Source organism: Urocitellus parryii, chromosome 5, assembly GCF_045843805.1.
Source record: "Urocitellus parryii isolate mUroPar1 chromosome 5, mUroPar1.hap1, whole genome shotgun sequence".
Classification (NCBI taxonomy): domain Eukaryota; kingdom Metazoa; phylum Chordata; class Mammalia; order Rodentia; family Sciuridae; genus Urocitellus; species Urocitellus parryii.
The window spans coordinates 184,432,627-184,457,191 of NC_135535.1; the positions used below are offsets into that span (position 1 = coordinate 184,432,627).

A 24,565-nucleotide genomic window follows, 5' to 3' on the forward strand; every position below is an offset into this window, starting at 1 on the left:
CTCTGAGGGAAAGAAGTGACCTTAGGAGAAGATCCCAGACCCTGAGGGACTTTTGCTCCTCCCCAAGACCTTGGCTCTAGTCTGTACCCAGAAGACCCACCTCTGTTATCTCTGCACATCCCCACCACTAGCCTCTCCAGAGGGCCTGATATGGAGTGGCCAGAATCCTAAAGAGAAAAGGTACCTGCAGAGCCATGGGGGATGAGGCCTGGTGGCCTTTTGCCCAGCACTCTACTAGCCGCTCCACATTTCCTGAGCACACATAACAGAGTGTAGCTTCAGAGGTTAATGCCCTGCCACCCTCCTGCTCCATGCGAGTCCCCAGCATGTCTGCAGAGAGATACAGATTTCATTAATGACACAGCTTCCCTATGCTGCTCCTCTCTTCTCTGTTTGGAAATAAGTAGAGGATCATGAGCTATGGAAACAAGTAGCTACCTGGTTTTAAGATTATACTAAGGCTAACCTTGCCCTCTGGTGAAAGGCAAAGCTCTCACATTAAGATGTGACATACAAAAGTAAAACAGAAAAATAAATGATCCCTACTGGAAATAGGGACATGAATTGCTATCCATGCTTTTTGGCTGAGCTAGACCCTGGCTCTAACAGTACAGCCTGGCCTCCCAGAGTTCAGGCTGCTTCTTTGCCTCCTCCTTACTTATGTCCATTAACTCCATGCTGAAGCCATAGTGCTTATCCCAAAGCTAGGACCACACCTACCACAGAGCTCAGGGAATTTCTCTGGCCCTGAGTATGTTAACAATAAGGCCAGTGCCTCTCTCCAGTTCTTCAGGCTACAGGCACACACCAGATCCTTCCAGTTCTTCTGCACAACACAGGATAGAAGCTATAATAGGATGAGAAGGAAGGAGGCTCTCAGCCATCCATCCACATGGGCAGCAGTCTCACACACAAAGATGTACTAAGAGAGACACTCATGAGCAGGCCTCTTGTTAGACAATTGAGTAGGGTAAGGGTAATTAGAGTACTCTAAACACCAGTCCCAAGGTGTAAGCCTCCACCTGACAAGGTCTAGTAATCTCTTTCCCTCTTCTCTGCATGATAAACAATTACCGAGGAAATTTTGGTTTGCCTCTTGGCCAAATAGCGCTCCTGTGTCCGTTTCAACAGATCTGTGCCCCCAGCCTGAGCCAAGATGATAGCATCGGCAAAACGCTCTTCCTTCAGACACAGCTCCACAGCAGAACTCAGTTCCCCAAGCAGCAGGGCCTGGCTCAGGAGTCCATCAGTGTCTGCAGATAGAGGCATCCCCTCCACATTAGCCTGCCCTCACTTCCTGTCCACTGCAGGGTCTACAGCACACCCTCTCTTATCTCTATCCCATTCAGCTTTCCTTGCTCCCAAGAAAACCCTCAAGTTTCATTCCTTAGCAATAATATGTAGTGAGGTATCCAGGGGTGACAGGTCTCTAAAGACAAGATTCAAGACAAGGCAGGGGACTTATGTGGCAAGATCATGGGTTATCATGTGTGCTTGCTCAGCATGGAAAGTTCCAAGGCCTTTTCAAAAAAAAGATATGAGAATAGTAAAAAATATCTTAGTATAAGATTTTCTACAGGAAATCATCCATAAAAATATAACCAGAGAAAGCTCTAATTAGTAAGATACTTGCCAATATTTAAGATGGTGGGAAAGAAGCAGGAGACAAAAAAAAAGGACTATCTCAAGTCCAAGAACTCCGAGCCCACCTGCTCCCAAGCAGAGATTTTCTCTTCTTTAAGGCAAGGGTACCTTCTGTGATGGGGATCTCCCATGGGGTCATATTCTGAGGAACCAGCTCATCAAAGAAGGCTGAGGATGCAGAGGCATCCTCTGTAGTATGTTTGGAGGCCTGTGTAAGGAAGGATAGAGGTGACTACATAGGAAATAAATCCAGAGGTTCTTTACCACTGAGCTATATCCTCAGTCCTTTTAATGTTCTATTTTGAGACAGGGTCTCACTAAGTTGCCTAGGTTGGACTTGAACTTGTAATCGTCCTGCCTCAGTTTCCTGAGTAGCTGGAATTACAGGCCTGTATCACTATGTACGGCTACTATTTGGGTAAGATAATACTAAAAACTAAAAAAATAACCAGTAAGATTTGAGAAGAGCTGATTCAGACACAGCTCCATTTCCAACCCCAAAGCTTATGGACTCTGTGTCTTATTCTGGTTCCAAAAGAGTTGGGAGTTTGAAGATTTTTACAGAAATTAAGCACTTTATTGAGAGCACAGCAAAGTGCCAGTATAGAAGATACTCTAGAGACTGGTGCCCTATACTAGACCAGGTAAGGTTGGCTGGGATTTTATCATACCTGGCTGCAGAAGACTTGTTGTCTGTTTCTGTTAAAGTTATCTTTCCTGGGCTGAGGGCTCTCTGCTGGCCCCAAGTCCCTCTTCAACCATGTGGTCACCTGCAGAGAGAGATCTAATTTAATACTACACTTTCTAGTTCAAACAAGGCTGAAGTTCTCTTCCCACCTCCATGCTCCATCAACTGAACTAAGATCCTTCAACTACCTTCCAGGGAAAAAGCCTAAATGCAAGAAGTAAAATTCTCATTTATGTATTATTTAATCCCATAAAGTAGTATTCTGAGATGGCTTTCTCTGGCAGAATTCTCTTGTTCTCTGCATTAAGTCCATGTTTCAGATGTGAAGAGTAGCTTACCTTCTCTAGAAGCTCATCTTTATTGTATCCTAAAAGCTTTAGGAATTTTATTCTTGAGTCTTGCTCTAAAGTCACCTAAGGAACAGAGAATAACAGAAAAGTCTCCACCAAATGAATGTGAATGACCCTCCTCCTGCACCAAGCTAAACAGCTGAGCCAGTGTGCCCTCAAATATAGTTCTATCATAGAGCCCTCAGAAAAGCCACCTTTCTCTTTTTCTTCTTCTTGCTCAGCAGTACAAAGACTGACTTCCTGATTACTTCTGTTCTCTTTCCCATTCTGCCATTCCTTGAGCTTGTATCCTACATCATTTCTTACTCTTTCTTCCTACATCTTTCTCAAATTCTTTCCTCTCTCCCAGGTCCTGATGTATACTTTCATAAAGCTCTAGTATGTCTGATGCATAGACCCCAAATTTCTCACAGACCCCCTGGACAGCCCTGTTCTATTTTTTTTTTCATCCTCTTAGAATCCCAAAGATTCTAAGTCAGCCAGCTACTTCCCTTTCTTCCTTCAGACTTCTCAATTGCTCATTTCTTTTGACAGATGTAGTACTCTTCCTGGTGCAACTTGACTTTAAATGAGAACTAGAACTGAATCCATGCCTCCAGAGTGGCACCTGCACCCTGAGGCCCACCAAAAGGACTTCCCTTGGGTTATCTGAAACAAACTCAAAGCCTACTTATGATGATGCATCCTTCCAGCTAAACTTCTTCCCTTCCTTCTTTTTCTCCATCCTTCCCATCAACTCCTCTGCATTTGGCATGATACTGTGAAAACTTCCTTTGGCTCTGATAAAGTATCCTGCGCATCAGCAATAGCTGCAATCAAGGAAGACATCTCTTACACTCCCCATCTTCACAAGTGGCTTCTAAGCCTCTCATACAGGGTGAAGATTCTGTGTCTAGAGGACACAGGAAAAACCCAGGGGATTAGGCCTCTGCACTCTGGACCACAGTGTGGTAGTGCATCTCCTGGAGTTGATAGAAGCTGGAGTTCCAGGCTTTAGGGAAGCACTGATGAGCGGCCAGCCTTCAAGTTTCCTACCTTTAGGAACTGCCAGAGCATCTTTTCACATGGCAGCAAAGCCTGCTGGCTCTTGTTCTGACAATATTTCATGAGATTTCCTGATCCCAAGGCCTCCTGAAGCTCAAGTGACCTCATCAGGAATTCAGATTCTGTAATGACTTGACTGATGAAGACAAGGCGGGGACAAGGCTGTGGCAACTCCTGGGCAGGGGTACTGGAAAGGCCAAAAGTGACCAGCTGCCCCCCAAACTGGTGAGAAAAAGTAAGAAAGTCAAAGGTTATACCTTCATGCCAAAAACTAACACCATGTCAGGATCATAGGGAAGGCTATTGATTTACCCTAGGGCAGGAAAATAATAAAAGAGAGCCCCTGGGAGTGGAATAGGATCAGGAATTGAGTATTAAACGTATCTCATACCAAAACCACTTCTTGCATTTTTGATTCCACCTGTTTAAAACGTCACTATTTGGTGCTCATCCTCCCCCATCCTGGCACCACCACTCTCCCAGGCACCTGGCCTAAATACCTTGGCATTTCACAGTCTTCATACCCACTGCAGCCAAGCTCCCCCACCAGGTCCTACTCCCAGTACTGACACACTTAGATTACCGGAGGAGTTTGCTAGCCCTTAGTTTTGTTTTTTTCCTCTTCCAACCCAAATCTCAGATCCTCCCCTATTGCTGTACCACCTGTTTTGTTTGTTTTTCTCTTTAACATATTGATTTTATATTTTTTCTTCATTCCTCTTTCTTTTTTAAGTATTTGTTCTTCTTAGATATATATGACAGTAGAGTGTATTTTGACATATTATATGTACATGAAGTATAAAATTATTCTAATGAGGATCCTATTCTTGTGGTTGTACATGATGTGGAGCTTCACTGGTCATGTATTCATACATGAACAAAGAAAAGTTATGTCCAATTCTTTCCACTCTCTTTCCTAATCTGATTCCCATCCCTTCCCTTCATGTATCACCTTTGCTACTTAGGAGATGGTAATGGCTTCACAGGCCTCAAGAAAACACTTACATTGCTCTTTCTAGTGTGATCAAAATCTCAAAAAGCCAGGGTCGAACTTGCCTTTCCCAGCATTGCTTTCTCTCTGTTCATTTATATGATCACTCCACATCACCAAAATGCCCAGTTCATCCCTACTTCTGTGCCTTGACACACAGTACCACCTCTACCTGCAGCATCCATCTTGCCAAATTTGATACTTGACATAAAACACCTGGCACAAAATAGGAGTGTAGGCAACTCCCTTGTTTCAGGAGTTCTCAACCTTGATTGCATATTAAAATTACCTTGGAGAGCTACCCAGTGTCGCCAGACTCTAACCCAGACAATAATATCAGAAACTTGGTGTGTGAAGGAAGGGGCAAGCATCAGTATTTTTTAAAGCTTCAGGTTATTTCAATGTGTAGCCAAGGTTGACAACTACAGCTTTACTCCCTGTTCATTATTTCCTTTCCAAAGACTCACACCCTCAGTGAGAATTATTTTCTCTCTGGATTCCTATAGCACAAATTCTGCACCACAGCTTAGAACTCAACAAAACCATTACATCAGACCATTTCGATTTTCATAGTACTTGAAAATTTCATAAGGTGCTTACATGGTTTTCATCTGAAGTTCATGACAAGTCACTAACTTAAGCTTGGCAGGTACTATGCCTGTTTTATAGATAACAAACACTGACGTCTTCTGGGTGCAGTGGTACACACTTATAATCTCAGCTACTTGGGAGGCTGAGGCAGGAGAATCTCAAGTTTGAGATCAGCTTGGGAAACTTAGTGAGACCTTCTCTCAAAATAAAATTAAAAGGGCTAAGGATATAGCTCAGTGGTACAGAACCACTGGGTTCAATCCCAGTAGCAAAACAAAACAAAACACTATAGTCCTAAAAGGTTAAGTGACTTATTCAAGGATACCCAGCTAATAAATGATGGAGCTATGGTAAGAATTCAGGCTTCCTGACCCCAGAATTCTTCATCTCACTACCTTACCTCCTTTTTTTTTTTTTCTTTAAGCTCACTGCTGCTTGAGTGTCTGCATCTTACCTTCCTAATTAAGTTGTTGGCTCTAAAAACATGAACCTCTATTTTTAAAAAAGTATTAGTTGTAGATGGACACAATACCTTTAATTATTTTTATGTGGTGCTGAGGATCAAACCCAGTGCCTCACACAGACTAGGTAAGCACTCTACATTGAGCAACAACCCCTGAACCTGAACCTTTATTTTTATATATATGTTTTCAACTCAAATCTGATATTTTATTTAAAGCATTGTGCTGGATGCTTCAGGGCCTTGCTACTCAAAGAGTTGATCCTTAGACCAACAGCAAGGACATCACCTAAGAATCTGTGAGAAAATCAGAATCTTGGGCTCTACCCAAGACCAAACAAGCCACAATTTGAATTTTAATAAGATCCTTGCGTGATTTTTATATACATGAAAATTTGAGGAGCACTGCTTTTGGAATATAAAAATGAACAAGACATGGTCCCTACCCTTATGGACTCAATTACTTAGAAGGCCTCCAGAAAAGTATACGAATAACTTTAGTACAGTTAGAACATAAGTCGGGAATACAGAAGGGAGGTCAAGTTTCACTAGGGTTAAAGTCAGACATCTTGTCACAGGTTCAAAACCATCCTCAGCAACTAAGTGAGGCAATGAACAACTTAAAAAGACCCTATTTCAAAATAAGATATAAAAAATAAAGTTGGGGGCTGGGAAAGTGGCTCAGTGGCTAAGTGACCTCGAATTCAATCCCTGATACCAAAAAAAAAAAAAAAAAAAAAAAAGTCAGGCATCATGGAGGAGATGGTATGTAAGTGGGTGGCCTGGAAAGGCCACAGGAGGATTCAATGGGCTCAGTAGGGTAAGGTACCAGCAGAGGCAAGGGAGCTGAGGAGTTATTAATGGAACAGAAAGGAGTCACATGTAACTGGAACCTATGTTCTTTCCTTCTTTGTACTTTTCATCAGTTCAAATATGTAAGTGTTAGGGAAATCTCAGGTGGAATTTTAGGCCATTCTCTATAACCAAGAGGTCTAAAACAATCAATTGTTTTTAGACACAGAAAGCAGGGTTCGGAATGGTTGATGAGTAGAGAGAGAAACTAGAATAACTGAGACAGGGGCAGTGGGAATAAACCTCCTACAGAACTTCACTCCTTGCTGGGCACATGCAAGGCTCCACATATACAACTACACCATATACCCATGACACTTACAGCAAATGAAACACCTGATGGCCTTCTAATCCATTTTGGGGGCTTTTTCAAGGGAGGTATCAATGATGCTTGGGCCACATACTCTGGTACCTGCAATGGTGGAAGAGGCTGGCCTTTGCTGAAGGAAGAGGAAATCTAGGGGGAAAGACATCTGCATCATCTGCTTGAAGTGGCAGTTTAGCCAGGAACTCCATCTACAAACTCCATTTTGGGAGGAACTTTGAGACACCCAATTTAACCTAAAAAAGCGAGATTCTCATGTTCCAAGGGATGAGGATGGGGATGGAACTGGAAGTGAGGGTGAGACTCCCACACAGTAGGCTATTAGAAAGCCTACTATGTTCAAAGTCTATAATGGAGTATGAAAAAATGGATCTATAGGAGAGAGGGAAGTATAAAACAGTCCATACGCCTGAGATAATGGTCCCAGCACTGGGGTTTAATATACCTAAAATATTCAAGGGAACATCCAAAAACAAGAATCAAGGTGAAAGTCTCCTTTATATTGTAGCAGAAACATACCATCCCAGGAAGATGGGCACTGAAGCAAGGTGCTGCCCTCCCAAATCCAGGACTCTGGTCTGCCCATCTCTAATAGCCCCCACTTCTTTCCAGGCCACATGTCCTTCTTTCTCCCACAAAAGATATAAAGATAGCCCCTTCCCTTCATCACTCTCCACCAAGCCCTTCAAACCTTGTCAGCCTGTACCATGTGTTGGACTTCCCAGCTCCTACCCATGACAGAGTACAAACTGATCCAGCCATCAAAGGAGGCAGCAGAGAACACTGGAGGGTTCCGAGGGCACCATTGAACATCTAAGCACCAGCTGCTCTGTGTGGGTAGCTTATACACCACCTAACAGGAGGGAACACAACCATTAGGGACCGTATAGTCCAGGAAACCCAAAGCACATAAGCTCATAGTTGGGATTCCTCTAACCATCTTGTCTCCATCCCAGCACACCCATAGGAGAACCAACCTACCTCACTGTTCCCAAGGTTCCAGCACAAGATCTGGTTGTCCTTGGAACTACTGAGCAGCAGCTCAGCATCAGCTTGGCTCCATGACACTGACAAAATTCCCCTAAAAAGGAAAAGAAAGATGAATTAGCATTTGTGGAATATCTACAATGGGCAAGGTGCCTTATATATCTTAGATAAATTTCAGCTCTATAACATGGGTGGTCTAATTTCATTTTACAAATATGGAAAACAAGACTTTGAAAAATTAAGTAGCCTTCAGATAGCTATACAGCCAGAATGAAGTCAAACTCCAGAGCCTGAACCCTACATGGTGCACAATCCTTCTTCCCCTAGATCACTGCTAAATGGCCTGCTTTTCTCCAGAGTAGGATCAAAAATCAGTATGAATCACATATACACTCATCCCTATAGTGCTTTCAGCCAAAGAGGGTAGTGAAGACCTAATCCTCAGAAGTCTCCGAAGAGGTATAAAGGCAAGGGGTCCCCTTTATCTAGAAAGAATAGATTGTGGGACTGCTTCAGGGCCAGACCTTTCACAAGATAGACAGGAGCCAAATAGTTTTTATTAAGGAGAAATCTTGGAGGAGGTTACCTCAGCATGTAGAAAAATGAATGTTATCTTTAGATCAGAGCATAGGAACTCTCCCAAGGGGGCTGCTATACTTTGGATCTTAAGTATGCCCCAACGGTCCATGGGCTAAAGACTTTGAGTCCAGAGAGGTGCTACTGAAACAGTGAAACCTTTAAGAGGTGGGGCTACTGAGAAGTCCTTGGGTCATGAGGGTGTGCCCTAAATGGAATTATGGGACTCTGGCCTCTTCTTTATTCTTTTTTGCTCCCTAGTCATTAGGTGACTGGTTTTGCTTTACCAGACACTCCTGGCATGGATTCACGGCCTCACCGTAGGTCTGAAAATAATGGGCTAATTGATCATGAACTGAAATCTCCAAAACTATGAGTAAAAATTAACTTTTCTCTTTATAAGTTGATAATCTCAGGTATTTGTTATAGTGATAGAAAACACAGGGACTAAATATCAACTCAAATATTTCTCATAATGCCATCCCTGTCCCCCTCCCTATAAATTAGATGGAATCACAGGTTCTTCTCCATAACCTCAGGATCTAAAAAACTTCTCTTGGTTATGACTCGAGCTAGTGCTAGTTATGTGTTCACTCAATGGCTTTGAAGCCAGGAAGGATGTTTGGTAGCTAACATGAGGCAATTCATTGCTTCCTACCCAGGTCAGTTATGTCCCCTCCAATCCCACAGAAGATGTGGATGGGTTTTGGGATGCTACCTGCTGTGGCTCTCTAGCACCTTCAGGGGTGAGGAGGCAAAACGTAAGTCCCACAACTGAATCACTGGGAGATGGTCATCTTCTGAGCACAGCACTAACTGGGTAGCTATGTCTGGGTGCCAGGCCAGGCCCGAGCAATGCATCTGTGAACAAAGCAGATCTCAATGGGTGACATAATCTGACTCTTATTGTTATAAACTCTTTTCTGCCCAATAGGGATGGGACCATTCTCAGGGTAGGTCTTATGTTTCTTTTATGTGACTGGGAACACCACAGTCATCAGAGATAAGTGATAATCATGAATAAATAAGGAAGGGCAGAAGCTTCCAAATTAGTTCTATTTACCTTCCCCAAGCATTCATTCCTAATAGGAAACCACCACATGTCTAAAAGTTGAAGCAGAACCCTGACCTAGAGCAGAACAGCTCCAAATGCTTGGTGCAAAAGAGAAGCCAGAGCCAGGCCTATGTCCTGGCCTCCGCTACTCACCCTGCTGCTATGATCACTGACTTTGATGATAGGTTCATTCTTCCTGAGATCCCATACAACTGCCTTGCCACTGGGATGAGCAGAAGACAGAATGTGCTGGACTTGCCGGTTCCAAGACAGTCCCTTGATGTCTTCTAAGGGCTGCTGAGGCAGGGTGTGGGGAGGTGGGAGGATGGTTATTCCCTGGACCAAGTATTATCTGCTATTCCACTTCTTCCAACCACCCACAAGCCCAAGAATAGACACGGGGCTCCCCAAACTAAGATAGTCTCAGAGAACTGGAAATTGAATTTTCCCAGGAAGATTCATTGGGGTACTGATATAGAAGTGGATGAGGTAGAGGTTGGGGGATGACAGACATGCTTGGTTTTTACTCCTATCCCAAATTTCTCCTGAGAGGGTAGAGGCAAGATTTAAAAACAGTCTTCTTATCTACTACAATAGAAGGGAGAGAAATAGGAAGGTGAAAAGGGAAGGACACGTAGATACCCAAGACCCCCATAGACAGTGAGGCAAAAAGAAAATCCAATGCTACTTGCAAGATATAAGATGCCATCAAGTTCATACTTAACTTACCTCACGATACTATAAGCGTAAGACAGAAAAGCCAGGAAGCAAAAAGATGGGCCCAAAGTTACAGACTGACAGAGAGGCACACTCAGAGACAGAAGACATACCAGATCCTGACTGCATCCTGATACATACAGAGACAATGCTGACCCTCACCACAAAAAAAAAAGGACAATGGTATGTCCAGGGTCCTACTTTTGCTCCCTTTCTGCTGAGCCCACAGCCCTACCCAAGCCTGCCAAACCTACACTATAACAAGTAGCACTTCCATTCCTTTTCTCAGTGCCTTTTGCTACACCTGTCCTTCATCTTCATTCCAAAAACCTTTAAAACAGCTAATAACCACAAACCAACAATTCCACACACAGCCCCTGTACCACCCTTCATCCCAACTTTAGTCTGTGGAGTTTATTGCCCTCCAGTGGTAAAGTCTGAAATCTACTGTTCTCTGGTTGACTACAGAATTCAAGACTTTACCTGCAAAGATCAGCTGTATACCCTAATAGCCCCAAGGCAAAGAGAGCCCCCCCCTCACCTGTGACTTACATCCTGGGGTCATTGGAACGCTCAGGTTATTCAAATCCCAAATGAATATTTCAGAATTACTTGCCCCTGAGGCCAGCAGGTTGCCCTGTGTGAATAAAATGCATGTGGAGATAAACTATCTGAGAAACAGATGAGAGCAGGAAAGGGAAAAGGACCACAGTTAGGATATCCAAAGCCTCCACTGCAGCCTGGAAAGGGTTCAGTTACAGCCCAGAGGCTACAAGTGAATGTTTCCATTCAAACGTGTTGCTCCACGGCTTGGCCATGTTTGATCACTGATTTATAGTACCTGGAAAGGATTAAAGTCAAGGGCTCTGACAGCTCCTGTGTGCTTCTGTCTCTGGGCAATCACAGGCTCCTTTCCAGAAGACAGGATGTGGGTCACATTGTACAGAGTAAGCATGCCATTGTCTCCACCACCTGCAATAACCCCGGAGCTTTCCAGAAGCCCATTGTCAAAGCTTCCCCAGATCAGCTTGTGAAACCTATAAAGAAGAAGAACCAGCATCAGCACCAACTTAGGTCCATCTCAGTAAGCAGCCTTTGCCTTTTATCAAGACATCAGCACCCCAGGCTGAGACCTGCCCACCTCCTTTATTTCTCAGACAGAGAATGAAACTCTCCTCTAATTTGTCCTACCCTTTCTCTGAAAAAAATATTCCACCTATATTATACTAGAAATTAGGAAGTCATTGCCTCTGTTTTGTATGGAAGTATTTTTTTTTTAAAGTTAATGTTGGGGTTATACAGGCCCTGTGATTACTACTTTAAATAGATGACTTTATTTAATCCTCATAACTCAAATAGCCAGATAATAATCACAACAACTGATATTTATTGAATACTTATTATGTACCAGGCACTGTTTTAAATGCTTTACATATATTAGATGACTTAGTATTACTAAGTCATCTATAAGGTATTAATAGTATCTCCATTTTCAACTAAGGAAACTGAGGCTCAAAGAAGTTGTAAGTCCTCTATAGATAATGCTAGTAATTTCACCCTCGTTTTTAAATTAGGAAGTGGCAGAATCAAGGTTCAAAGTCAGCCCATCTTATTCCAGAGCCTGAGCTCTTAATATCACAAAGTACTGCCTCCCACTGAGAGGAAGACCCAACTCTCCTATAACTGCTTAGATCTACAACTGCTATTCCTTCTTCTCTCAAATTGTAAGTGAGAAAAAGACACAAGAACCTCTCTGCTCCATGCCTTTCCCACATGGCTAGCCCACTGGAGCTGCCACATGGCTGCAATGGGCCAGCAATAGAGACATGGGAGCATGAAACATTAAATGCTCCAGATGGGAAACACTTTTTCTTGCTTTCTGAGGATGCTTTTGAGGATACAAGACAGTGCCAGTGTCTTGCACAAAAGAAATAGACCCTGGATCCTCTGCAGACAAATTTGGTCCCTTGTAAAACCTATAGGGAAGGATGTGAAGTCCCTAAAGTCTATTTGCTAACCAAGGACATTTCCACAGCCCTTTAGAAAACTAAGATTTCACACCAAATATCATGAGATCCATAGCTACATGAAATATTCTCACATCCTGGGAACAGCAAAGAAACTGAATGGGACAATAGGGCAGGAATTTATTTGCTAGGCATTCAAGCAGAGTCAACCTATCAGGAGTGCAGAACTGAGCGCCAGTTCAGATCAGCTGGCATCTGAGGCAGAACATTGGAGCTAACACAATGATAGATCTGCTACCACCAGAAAGGCAGATTGGTGGTAGCAGAAAGGCAGATTTCTAAGGCTGTACTGATCTTTACAGAAGAATGTGTCCATACTGGCTTAAGAGGCTTCCATATCATCCAAGGACTGGAGCTCATCAGGAGCAGAGAAAAAGCCATCAGAGGGACTGAGTTGCAGTACACAGAGTATAACAAAATGGTTTTCTTTCTGTATGCAGGCAGAAAGTACATTTTTGTTGTTCAACCCTTCACAAGTGAGGGTGAAGCTGGCATCTGGAGAGATCATGATAGAGAACACCTGGGTGAAATTAAGCAAGGTGGGGGACTTGATCACTCAGTGGGCTCAAGTAGTATCAACAATCTATTCTGAAAATGAACAAGAACCAGAGATAACCATGGGGAGGAGGGGCAGCATCGAAGGGAGAGGGGGGCCAAATATGACAAAATGTTAATAACTGATGTCTCTGAGTGAAAAGCATGATTGTTCATCATACTCTTCTATAATTTTCCTATAAGTTTGAATATTTTAAAAAATAAAGTTAAAAAAAAGATGAAATTTATCCTGAAAAAGGAACTGAGAGGTTTAAGAAGAAGGTATAGGAAAAAGAGTTTCTATAAAAAGATGGGAACCTTTAAACATGAGAGTTTCTCTGCAAAAGGGATTCCCAAGATAATGTGAATAAATTATGACAATAATGGAGACCCTATGGTATTACAGAATGATGGGTGGTTCCTAAAGAAAATATAGGTTCATTGATTCCTACCTGACCTCATTAATAGAATGTCCAGAGACAAGACATCAGAACTACATTTTTTTTTTTTTCAGAGTAGAAAGTAGAGGCTTTATTAAAGGACAGCAGAAAAGACTTCTCCCAGAGGAAGAAGGGGACCCAAGAGATGGAATCCGTGGAAGTGCAGTTGTTTCCCCTTTTTACAGTTCTTTCAGTGATGGAATGTAGGTGGGAAGGCCTGAAGTGTGGGGCACAGGCGGGGCAAAGAAGTAATCTTCATTAACATTTCTTTGGGATGGGCTCTGGGCCTTGGGCTTTTCCCGGACTTCATTAACATTCCAAGAGTAGTTCTGCTTTTCCTGGAATTCATTCTCAACATGGTTTCCATTTTGGATCTTACTCGATATTAGACCCGATTTACCTAACTACACTGACTACCTAACTTTATTATTTTTTTATTTTTTTATTTTTTTTAAAGAGAGAGAGAGGAGAGAGAGAGAATTTTTAATATTTATTTTTTAGTTCTCGGTGGACACAACATCTTTGTTGGTATGTGGTGCTGAGGATCGAACCCGGGCCGCACGCATGCCAGGCGAGCGCACTACCACTTGAGCCACATCCCCAGCCCCGACTACCTAACTTTAAATCTGGCTTCATTCCCCCCTCTAATTTTGGGAACTCCTTACTGCTGTAAGGAAAGGGGGCGAAGATCGCAGAACTACATTTTTAACAGGAGCACACACAAGTGATTCCAATAAGCATCCATGGCTGAGAACCACTGTACTAGATACAGCTTAGAACAAAAGGGGAAGACATCGAATTTCATAAAATTAGAAACAACCCTAGCATCCAGCTAATGGTGAAGCTTTTGGCAAGATGAAAGAGATAAGAATGAAAAGAAAAAACTGAGGCCTATGAGATCAGGATGCTATACCGATTAAAGCTCATCTTCGACTAAGATTTAGCACCTTATGATTAGAAATATCTTCAGTGAAGGAACTGACCTGGCACTTCACAGAAGAAAAAAAAAGAATTGGTCAACAAATATATGAAAACATCTGTAGAAATTAGGTTGAACAAATATATGTTCAACATCTCTAGAAATTAGAGAAATGCAAATTAAAACTATGCTGAGATTTCATCTCACTCCAGTCAGAATGGCAATTATCAAAATACAAGTAATAATAAATGTTGGCGAGGATGTGGGGGAAAAGGTACATTCATACATTGCTGGTGAGACCTCAAATTGGTGTAACCACTCTGGAAAGCAGTATGGAGATTCCTTAGAAAACTTGGAATGGAACCACCATTTGACCCAGTTGTCCCACTCCTCTGTCTATACACAAAGAACTTAAAATCAGCATACTACATCAATGTTTATAGCAGCTCAATTTATTATAACTAAGCTATTGAATCCACCTGAGTGCCCTTCAACTGATGAATGGGTAAAGAAAACATGGTATATATATGCAACGGAATATTACTCAGTCATAAAAAGGAATGAAATTATGGCATTTGTTGGTAAATGAATAGAACTGGAGATTATCATGCTAAGTGAAATAAACTAATCCCTCAAAAAACCCAAAGGCTGAATGTTGTCTCTGATATGTGAATGGCTAACACACAATAAGGGAGGAGGAAGGGAAGAATATACATACTTTAGATTAGACAAATGGGAATGAAGAGAAGGGAAGGAGGTGGGAATAGGAAAGACAGTAGAATGAATCAAATATTACTTTCCTATGTTCATAAATGAATACACAATCAGTGTAATTCCACATCACGTACAACCAAAAAAATGAAAAATTATACTCCATGTATGTATAATATGTAAAAATACATTCTACTGTCATGTATAACTAAAAAGAACAAATAAGATTTTTTTTTTAAAAAAAAAAAGGAAGAAATATCTGCAGTGTAAAAGTTCTTGTTTCGTGATTTATGCACAACTTCACTTTGGATTTTTCTTTCATTTGCTTAGTAAGTTTCTTTTGAAAAATCCCAACCTGATGCAAGCAAACTAAAGTAAAAAAGAGTTTGTTCACATCCAGGCTAAAATCATTGGGGAAATCCAAGTTTCCTTAAACATCAGAATGGTGGAGGCAGTGCTCCAAGCTGGAGAATGAAGGCAATGGAATGGAGCAAGGGCTATTGGAGAGACAAACTACTTTCCTGAATACCTACTATGACAAGGCCACCTAGTATCTACTTTGTATTCTGAACCTCGCCATAGTTTTAATTGCATTTCTCTAATTGCTAGTGAAGAAATGTTTATAGCAGAGCCAGAAAAGTTGAATACTGTGTCCAAAAGGACAGTAAGTAGCAGAGCCAGGATTTGAACCTAGGTCTATCCAATAACAAAGCCCATGTTCTCTCCACTCTATGAACTTGATGCCTCTAGCAAAAATGCAAGTCTTGAGAACAGAAAAACTGAGAAGTACACAAAATGATTTTTTTCCTTCTGAGTACTATCTCTTATATAAGCATCCAAAAAGATATCACAGCATTCTGGCTACCTAGAATTAAGATAAAGGTAGAACAATAGAAAACAGATCACCTACTCTCTCCATGTTATTTAGAGGATATGTCCTACAGAGGCTACTCAGAGACCTAGAACCTCAGTGTAGACAGAGCATAGTATAGCAGATCACACACTGGACTCTGACTTCATTTAGCCAAAGCCACTATATCTGCAATCAATGACATAAAACTATAATTTGCCCAGAAACATTTCTTCTTGAGTGAACTTCATCTAACAAGCCAAACATCACTTGCTTCAGTGCACATGCTAATCTGCATCGATTCTGCTTGCATCCAGAAGCACTTATCCATTCATTTTCTTCATCTATGCATGCTTCAGGCTGCCCTTTTTCAATACCCACACAGTGGTTCATAACATTTCTTTCAGTCAGATATTTTTGATAGATAATATTTCTTAGCTACTTCATGGATTGAGAATAAGGAAATCTTCATAACCCAAATTTGGCTGAGGCACATATTTGGTGAAAAGGGAAAGCAGAGGAAAGGGGAAGATTTTGAAAAATGTATGTCTAGTTAATAATGAAGAGTCACAGGAAGAAGCTTTAAAAAAAAAAAAAAAGTAAAAGGAGACTACCATAAAAAAAGAAAGGGAAAAGAGATTGAATGTAAGACCTGAATTCAGGTCTTAGCAGATTCTCAGACTTTCTGTTATTAGGTTAAACTGTGAAAAGAAAGAAGAGAGTGTTTCTGCCTAAATATTTAATCTCTGAGAGAGACTAAGAAATGCACAGGGGTTCACCAACCATCAGATATAAGATTGCCTTCTAGAAAAAAAATTTTTTTTTTTTTTTTTTTGGTACTTGGGATTGAAACCAGGGTCACTCTATCACTAAGCTATATCCCGAGTCCTTTTAATTTATTTATTTTGGTACTGGAAATTGAGCCCAGAGGCATTTTAACTACTGAGCCAATTCCCAGCCCTTTTTATTTTTTTATTTTGAGAGAGGGTCTCACTAAGTTGCTTAGGGCCTTGGTAAGTTGCTGAGGTTGGGCTTGAACTGCAATCTTCCTGCCTCAGTCTCCCAAGTCACTGAGATTACAGGCATGTGCTACCATACTCTGCTTAGAAAAATAATCACCAAAGTAGGGTGAGCAAGATTACTCACTAGGCTGTGAAGAAGATTTATACATTCAACCTATAAAATGATAGAAAATACACTTTATTAATAGTACAGTAAAACATACATTATTTATATTGAATATATAACTTGAGTACAATGAATATTCACATTTTTCTGATGGGATAAAAACTTACAGATCATTGATTCAGACTGTTAAGTCCCACCTTTACAAAACCTTTAAAAAGGCAGTGGAATAGGGCTGTAGTTGTGGCTCAGCAGTAAAATGCTCAACTAGCATGTGCGAGGCCCTGGGTTCAATCCTCAGAACCACATAAAAATAAATAAAATAAAGGTATTGTGCCCAACGACAACTAAAAAATAAATACTTTTTAAAAAGGCAGCAGAGGGCTTGGGATGTGGCTCAAGCTAGCGCGCTCGCCTGGCATGCGTGCGGCCCGGGTTCAATCCTCAGCACCACATATTTTTTTTTTCTTTTTTTAATTTTTATTGGTTGTTCACAACATTACAAAGCTCTTGTCCTCAGCACCACATATAAACAAAGATGATGTTGTATCCGCCAAAAACTAAAAAACAAATATTAAAAAAAAAAAGTTCTCTCTCTCTCTCTCTTAAAAAAAAAAAAGAGGTTTGAGCATGCAGCGGAGAGAGAAAAGGGAACATTTTTAAAAAGGCAGCGGAATAATGTAAAGAAGGTAGGCATTGGACTCAATGCCTAGACTTAAATCCTAGCTTCTCAGAGTTTCAGTTCCTGCCCATGTAAAATGGAAATAATGGTAATTAACACTTGAGCTTATTTTGAGTAATGAATAAAATATAAAGCTCCTAGCAGTGTCTGGCACACGCATATGTGCTCAATGAACAATAATACCTAACTTATCAAGGCCTACAAGGCCTCCTCTAGCCTAACCTGCTAACTAGGAAGAGAATGAATGACCTTCTCCTAATTGCGGTTTCACAATATCACCCATGAAATCCATGAGTGCCTTGTCTTCCAGAGCCATGAAATCCAGGAGTACCTAATCAATGCCAAACAGCAATGAGAAGGATCATTCATTCTCTTCCCTGTTGGCAGAAAAGGATGATATTGTATAACATTGTGAGCTTCACAAGAGCCAAGAGAGGAAAGAGCCAACATCTCTAAGTTCAAAGAGAGATGAGGTCCATGTGGTCCAGGCTCTGGTGAGATGTCTCTGTAATATGTGTTGTCTGTTGTTGTTGTTGCTGCTGCTGCTGACCAGAAACATGAAGCTGGTTGTTTTTTAAAATCTTATTGCAAAGTAAGCCCAGAATTAACTTCTCTCCTGCTTGGCAAAACTCCTTCTCCCCTCACTTGACTCCTCATGATCCCTGAGATGTACACACTACTCCCAGGAGTTTTTCATGAGTATCATCATGAGGGTTTGCCCCGTATATCCATCAATAGTCCAAACAGAGTACCTGCTCGAGGCAGAAAGGACTCCTTTTTGTTTCAAGTCCATAGAAGGATCCCTGAAATCAACCTCAAAGATTTCCAATGTGCCATTTGTGCTAAAGGAGGCATCTAGCTGTTGGGCAGATGTTCCTAGGTACAAGAAAAGTCAAAAAGAGGCAGCATATGAGCAATAATACACACATGGATTTAAAGTATAAATGGGTTAGGGAATGGAAAGGAAAGACAGGAGAGGGCTCCAAAGAAAGCATAAGGGGCCTATCCTTGAACAATAGTCCAAGACTAATCCCAGGTACCCAAAAAATCTCTATCCCCTTGCTTATGCAGTGAGTCATCCCCACCTTTCTATGATCCTAAACTTTCTCTGATACTCAATAATGAATTATAGGTGCTAAATTTTTCCTCAATGTATGTACTTTCAGGGCTCCACAATATCACCATACCTATGGCCAGATACACAGGATACTGACTGGCTGGGCTCCACACTTGGACAGCTGGCCGCTCAAGTTCCTTCAGCTTCATTGTCTGTCCTGTAGGTGGCAGAAAACCGACATGCCTCTTGGCCCACTGAAAATAGAAACCAGCAAGTTTAAGGTCCAGATCCAGGGAGCATCAATAGACATTTGATTTTGTTTCTCTCCACCAAGATTTTGTTTCAGGGCAACACAGATTGACAAATACAAGAGGGCTCTTGAGTCACAGCCATTGTCACATTTGGGGGGAATGATCCCCTAATACTAAGGACAGCTCTTTTATTGAAATCTAATTCCTTAAAGCCCAACAGACATTTAACCACACTGGTTGCCCAAGGCCCAATGGTGATATTCTGCTAATCAAACCATTGGGCCTTGGGCAACCAGAAATTATCAAACCACATAATTTCTCAGTGATTCTGTTCATTTCTTTGGCTTCAAATATCATCATATGTGTTTGACTCCCAAATTAATATCATCAACACAAATCTCTCCTTTTAGTGCCAAGTTCTTATATACAATTACTAATCAAATATTTCTCCTTAGACATAGCAAAGATACTTAAGTTAGTCTTATAAAATGGGATTCTCTATTCTATATCTTCCCCCACCATCATCTCTCAGCCAGATTACTGCAATAATCTCCAGCTGGTTATCTCCTTGCTACATCCATCATCCAATTCATCCTCTACATCACAGCAGGAATGAACTTCTAAAACAAAAATTAGGATTCTGGAGGTCCATGCATAAAATCTTTCAATGCTCTATCACACTCAGAATCTAAAATTCAAGCTCCAGTCTACCACTTCATCTCTTACTTTTCTTCTTACATATTATATTAAAGCCAAAGTAGCCTTTTATTATTTCCTGAGTTTTTCCTACATGAAAGACTTTGCAAATGCTGTTCCCTATACTATAATGCTCTTCCCTTCACCCTCTGTATGACTAACTCTTTTATCATATCTTTCTGGACTCAGTCTAACCTCTTCAGAGAGGTGACCCACCTAATCAAAATCAGCCTCAATTTTTTTTATAGAAATTTGTAATTATTTATTTTTGCATTGCTGTTCTTTTTACTAATATATAAGCTTTATAAAAGCTAGCACTGTTTCTACTTTGTTTCACCATGTTAAAACTAGTACCTGCATCAATGACTGGCACATAGTGCTTGATAAATATTTGTTCAGTGAATGCAGATATCCATATTAACTGTATGGCTTTCAATCTAATTCTAATGCATATTCAAAATCCCATCCCAACACGACAGCAAGGGAGCAGAATGTTTTTTTTTTTTTTTAATAAAGACACTGGGCACGGGATTGCAGCTCAGTGGTAGCACACTTGCCTGGCATGTGTGAGGCACTGGGTTCGAGTCTCAGCACCACATATAAATAAATAAAATAAAGGTCTATCAACAACTAAAAAAATAAAAATAAAGACACTGAACTTGAGGAAGGAAACTTAGGACTGTGATCTGCTGACCTACAAAAACAGAAGGTAATATTACTTAATCTTTAATGTACTTTCCACCTTGAGGAAAGTTTAAGGCTGCCAATCAAACTGAGATTTCCAAGAGACCTCTAAACACCTGAGGCTCTATCCAGCATCCTCTGATTACATTGTTCAGTCACGGTGCCACCTGCTGGTCACAGCCATTGTCACATTTGGGGGGAATGATCCCCTAATACCAAAAGAAGGAGCTGCAATTGGCAACTGTGCATTTGACATGAATATCTCATTTATTTCTCCCAGTGGCTCTATTAAATAAATACTATCGTTATTTCCATTTTACAGAGACAACTTGGCTAGGCCAAGATCGCCAGTCAGCCTCAAGAGCCAGTACTTTTAGCCCTTTAGTAATCTAAACTCCATAAAGGATTTAAATCGCTGGCAGTCTAGAAGCTGGGAAAACAGGCTTTTAATCTGCTTGGTTCAGAGACACCTGTTCGCAAAAAGAGGCCTCCACGGGGGTTAGACTGGCTATGGCCCTAGTGGGGTGAGATGGGGCGGGGCGCTATGACCAGGCAATCTGCAGCGAAGGAGAGCGCCAGCTACCCTTGGCAGTCCAGTCCCTAAGGAGGAGAGTCAGCACAGCTACTCTCCTGCCGTCGGCCACAACCGGCGCACCAGGGTCAGTCGTGACAGGCCTTCCCGCCAGGACGCAGAGAACAGGTGCGGGTTCCTGACCACCCCAGGTCTGGGCCCAAGTTGGATGGAAAGGCGCCGTGGAAGCGCTTCAGACACTCCGCTGGGCATCCCCAGCGCAGCTGGAAGAGTGGGCCGGGGTGCAATCTGATGATCGCTTTAAAAGGGTCTCTGAGAGGAGCCCTGGCCGGAGTCCCGAGGGCGAACTCGACCAGCCGGCGGGGCTGGTGCATGCTGAAGTCTCAGCAGCTAGCAAGCTCCCCGAGAAGCTCTCCAGAGAACGAATAGCGCCCCTGGCAAGGTCTCTGGGTTTCCGCGGGGAAAACCCACCTGCGCGGAGAGCCCAGGTCAGGGGTCAGCCGTCGCTGGAGCCTGTGCTCGCTAAGGCCTTTGGGGCCCAGCTGGCTCTGTGGACGGCGGCTGCAGAGGGTCAAAAGTAGCCTGGTCCGGTATGGAACCGCTACCCAGACGCTTCGCTGAGCGTGAGGTGAACAGACCCAGAGAATGTATCAAATAGGACGGTAGCTTTAATGTAGCCTCCCTCACCTGCCTGTGATCATAGGTGTGGTGCACTGGTTCAAATCCCAGACCAGTAAGTTCCATTCAAGTGGAACCAGTCTCCCAGGACAGTCTCTGAAGTGTGAAAATACTAACTTGATTCATTATCTAGTCATCAAAGCGGGAGAAAACCCGTCCCTAGTCCCTAGCTCCAGGGGCTATCAGTGCATCCACTTAATTGAAAAGGTAAAAAGCTATCCAGCCTCGAAGTAAATGACAGCCAATGATGCAGTCTAGTCCAGTAATAACTGGCACCCACAAACTGCTGGTTGAATTAAAGGCTACAGGTATGCGGAGGGCAAGACTACAGCAGACCGGGGCTATTACCTCTCCAACCTGCAGAACAGGTGATATTTCAACAAGGATGAAGGGGCCAAGCCAGCTCATAGGTGCCGGGCATTTCCCATATGTGAATGAAACAGAGACTGGGTCAGAAGAAGGTCCAGATACAGACTGTGATTTACAAATACAGTTCTGCTGATAACAAGGAGTTAGTGAAAATTATGAATTTGGATGCAGCGGCTAGAAATATGGAACCCCTTAGAAAAGAGGTGAAGGAAGGAACTCAAGAGACCAATAGAACAATCCAGGAACCAGGTGTTGAAAACCTGAATAGAGCAGTGATTGTGAAGAGCTTCAAGACTCTTGTGACTGATTAAGGTAAGGAGTTCAAGCTACCGTGGCTCTAGAGCAGGGGAGACTAGAAATAGTGGTGCCATTAACAGAGAATTCCAAGAGGGTGTGTAAAGAGATTTTTATTTTATTTTGTTGTGGGAACTGTGGCATTTTCAATTTTTTTAAAAAAATTCTGTAGGTAGCTGAAGTTCTTGGAACTAATTTGATTTCAAAAATACTATTTAATGCATGAAGCATGTTGTATTCCTGCCTAATTATCTACCAAGTTGGGGTAATGGTTATCTGATGATGAGATCCAACTCTGCAACACAACTCTGGAGTTCCTTTTCTTGTGGACTTGGGAGTTTGGGGGTCAGACAAGAGACAATTTGTGGCATTATCTGTACTTAGACCATTCTTTCTACCTAAGCACTCAAATATTTCTTGAATTTTTTAAGCACAACAGCGGATGAGACCTAGGGAAAAAGTAAACCAGGCTTAAAATCGAACCTCAGGCAATACCCAGAATTTGGGGAAAAGGGGGAAGTGTCACTGATGGGAGTTCTTCAAAAGAAATTTGAACCAGACATAAGGTCATTTTCAAAAGAATTGATTAAACAAAAAAGTGTACCTTTCTCAACTTACATCTCTAATTCTTTTCGCTTCATATTATAACTGTCAGTCTTCTCTGCCAGGTTTCTGTTCTCACGACTAAAAGGCTCAGGGATCACTCCAGGTAAACTGGGCTAACTGGGCTGCACAAATAACCACACAAGAGACAAATACCTTTTTCTTTGGGGTCACTGTGACAGCTCCTCTGACCTTAAGGGTCCGCAGGGAGAGAGAGAGAGAGAGGGAGGGAGGGAGAGACAACGCACTATCCCCTTTTATTGAGAAGCTATTCAAAAGAGGCAAAGGGTCAGGTTTCAAGGGACTAAGTCTATCTTCATGATGTCCACTGTCAGCAGGTTGACATCTAGGTAGGCCACACCCAAGGGCACAGTAAGGGGACATACACAAGGCACTTCCATGGAACATTCTATCCTAAACAGGATAAGGGGTAATATAACAAAGGAACAGGTGAGCATAGCTCCACCCACGGGGCTGTAGGAAGACATGCCCAGGCACAAAAAAGACAGTCACTGGAACCCTAGAAAAGAGCGGGGCAGTCTAGCAGCATGGGTGCCTGAAGCCACATCGCCCAGCAGGGGAGTTAACTCAGTCACAAGTGTGGTCTCCCACACTTCTCATCTAGGTAACTACTGGAAGGCAATTGTTCCATTTTATGTCCCCAAGGCCTATCAGTGTTCTGATACATATTTGACACACAGATATTTGCTAAATAAATTATTACTAAATGCTATAGAGAACAGAGAATGAAAATAAAAGTCAGTGGGGACCTTCAAAGAGTGGCATTTCAGTAGAACCATCCACTTTAATCTTACAAAGGTCTCTTTCACTGCATGGACAACCACTAAAAGACCCTGTATTAACTTGAATAGGCTTACTTCTATGGCTTACTTTGAACTTATGTTTTTGTTTTGTTTCTTTTTTGGTACTGGGGATTGAACCCAGGGGTGCTTAACCACTGAGTTACATCCCCAGCCCTTTTTATTTTATTTTATTTTATTTTTTTTTTAATATTTATTTTTTAGTTATCGGCGGACACAACATCTTTGTTTGTATGTGGTGCTGAGGATCGAACCCGGGCCGCACGCATTTGAGGCGAGCGCGCTACCACTTGAGCCACATCCCCAGCCCCCCTTTTTATTTTTTGAAACAGGATCTCACCAAGTGTTTAGGGACTCACTAAATTGCTGAAGCTGTCTTTGAAATTGCGATCTTCCTGCTTCAGTCTCCCGAGTGTGCCCTGCTAAACACATGCTTTTTTATAGGTCAGTTTTCAGCAGTATAATTTTTAAAAATGGACCCAAAGAGACTCACAGAAGATGGGGTGGTTCACTTAAAAACAGATGTGTTAAGACTCTTAAAAACACACTTTTCCTCTAAGACTATTACAGGAATCTGTATTAATCATTAGGGTAATGAAAGCTATAAAAAGGTTTGATAGTAATTCACTCAATTGTCCTCTAATTCATAAATTTAAGTAAGGTCAACTTCTTAAGCAACTGTTTTAGAAGTTGCTTTGAAACAAAGAATGCATATTCTTTTAACAAATTAAGATCACAGATGATCACAAATATGTATCTACTCTATAATGTACTTGAAACATGTTAGAAAACAACTTTTTAAAAAAAAAAAACTAACCACTATTATTAAGATTTTTCATGAAAAATAAATCTTGTTACAACTTGCAAAGTCAGGAACACACACTTCTTCTTCTTTGACCCTATAAATGGGAAAGGAGCAATTAAAATTCTTGCCCACCTGGACAGTTCCAATGGAATTAACAAATAAACATCTTCTTATGTTTAGCTGCCCCATTCTATACTCCCAGCCTTCC

At 41.8% G+C, this 24,565-nt stretch overlaps 1 protein-coding gene across 7 annotated transcripts in view; it reads right to left on the reverse strand.

The window, feature by feature from the left end:
- Positions 1–21,340, reverse strand: part of Sec31b (SEC31 homolog B, COPII component) — a 32,496-nt gene extending 11,156 nt beyond the window's left edge. The window contains exons 1-17 of one of the 7 annotated variants that reach the window (XM_026407902.2): positions 21,259–21,340; positions 18,755–18,878; positions 18,320–18,443; positions 11,121–11,316; positions 10,821–10,916; positions 9,716–9,856; positions 9,227–9,369; positions 7,927–8,026; positions 7,637–7,798; positions 6,943–7,077; positions 3,718–3,948; positions 2,671–2,745; positions 2,316–2,414; positions 1,753–1,852; positions 1,075–1,253; positions 721–847; positions 185–330 (exon numbers count right to left, since the gene is read on the reverse strand). In XM_026407902.2, the coding sequence (XP_026263687.2) occupies positions 185–330; positions 721–847; positions 1,075–1,253; positions 1,753–1,852; positions 2,316–2,414; positions 2,671–2,745; positions 3,718–3,948; positions 6,943–7,077; positions 7,637–7,798; positions 7,927–8,026; positions 9,227–9,369; positions 9,716–9,856; positions 10,821–10,916; positions 11,121–11,316; positions 18,320–18,443; positions 18,755–18,833 (2,133 nt within the window). In that variant the 5' untranslated portion in view covers positions 18,834–18,878; positions 21,259–21,340. Of the gene's footprint in view, positions 1–184; positions 331–720; positions 848–1,074; positions 1,254–1,752; positions 1,853–2,315; positions 2,415–2,670; positions 2,746–3,717; positions 3,949–6,942; positions 7,078–7,636; positions 7,799–7,926; positions 8,027–9,226; positions 9,370–9,715; positions 9,860–10,820; positions 10,917–11,120; positions 11,317–18,319; positions 18,444–18,754; positions 18,879–21,258 lie in introns of those variants that run through there. The other 6 variants (XM_026407903.2, XM_077798893.1, XM_026407901.2 and 3 more) reach the window with 6 other exon arrangements.
- Between the last annotated feature and the right edge of the window lie 3,225 nt (positions 21,341–24,565).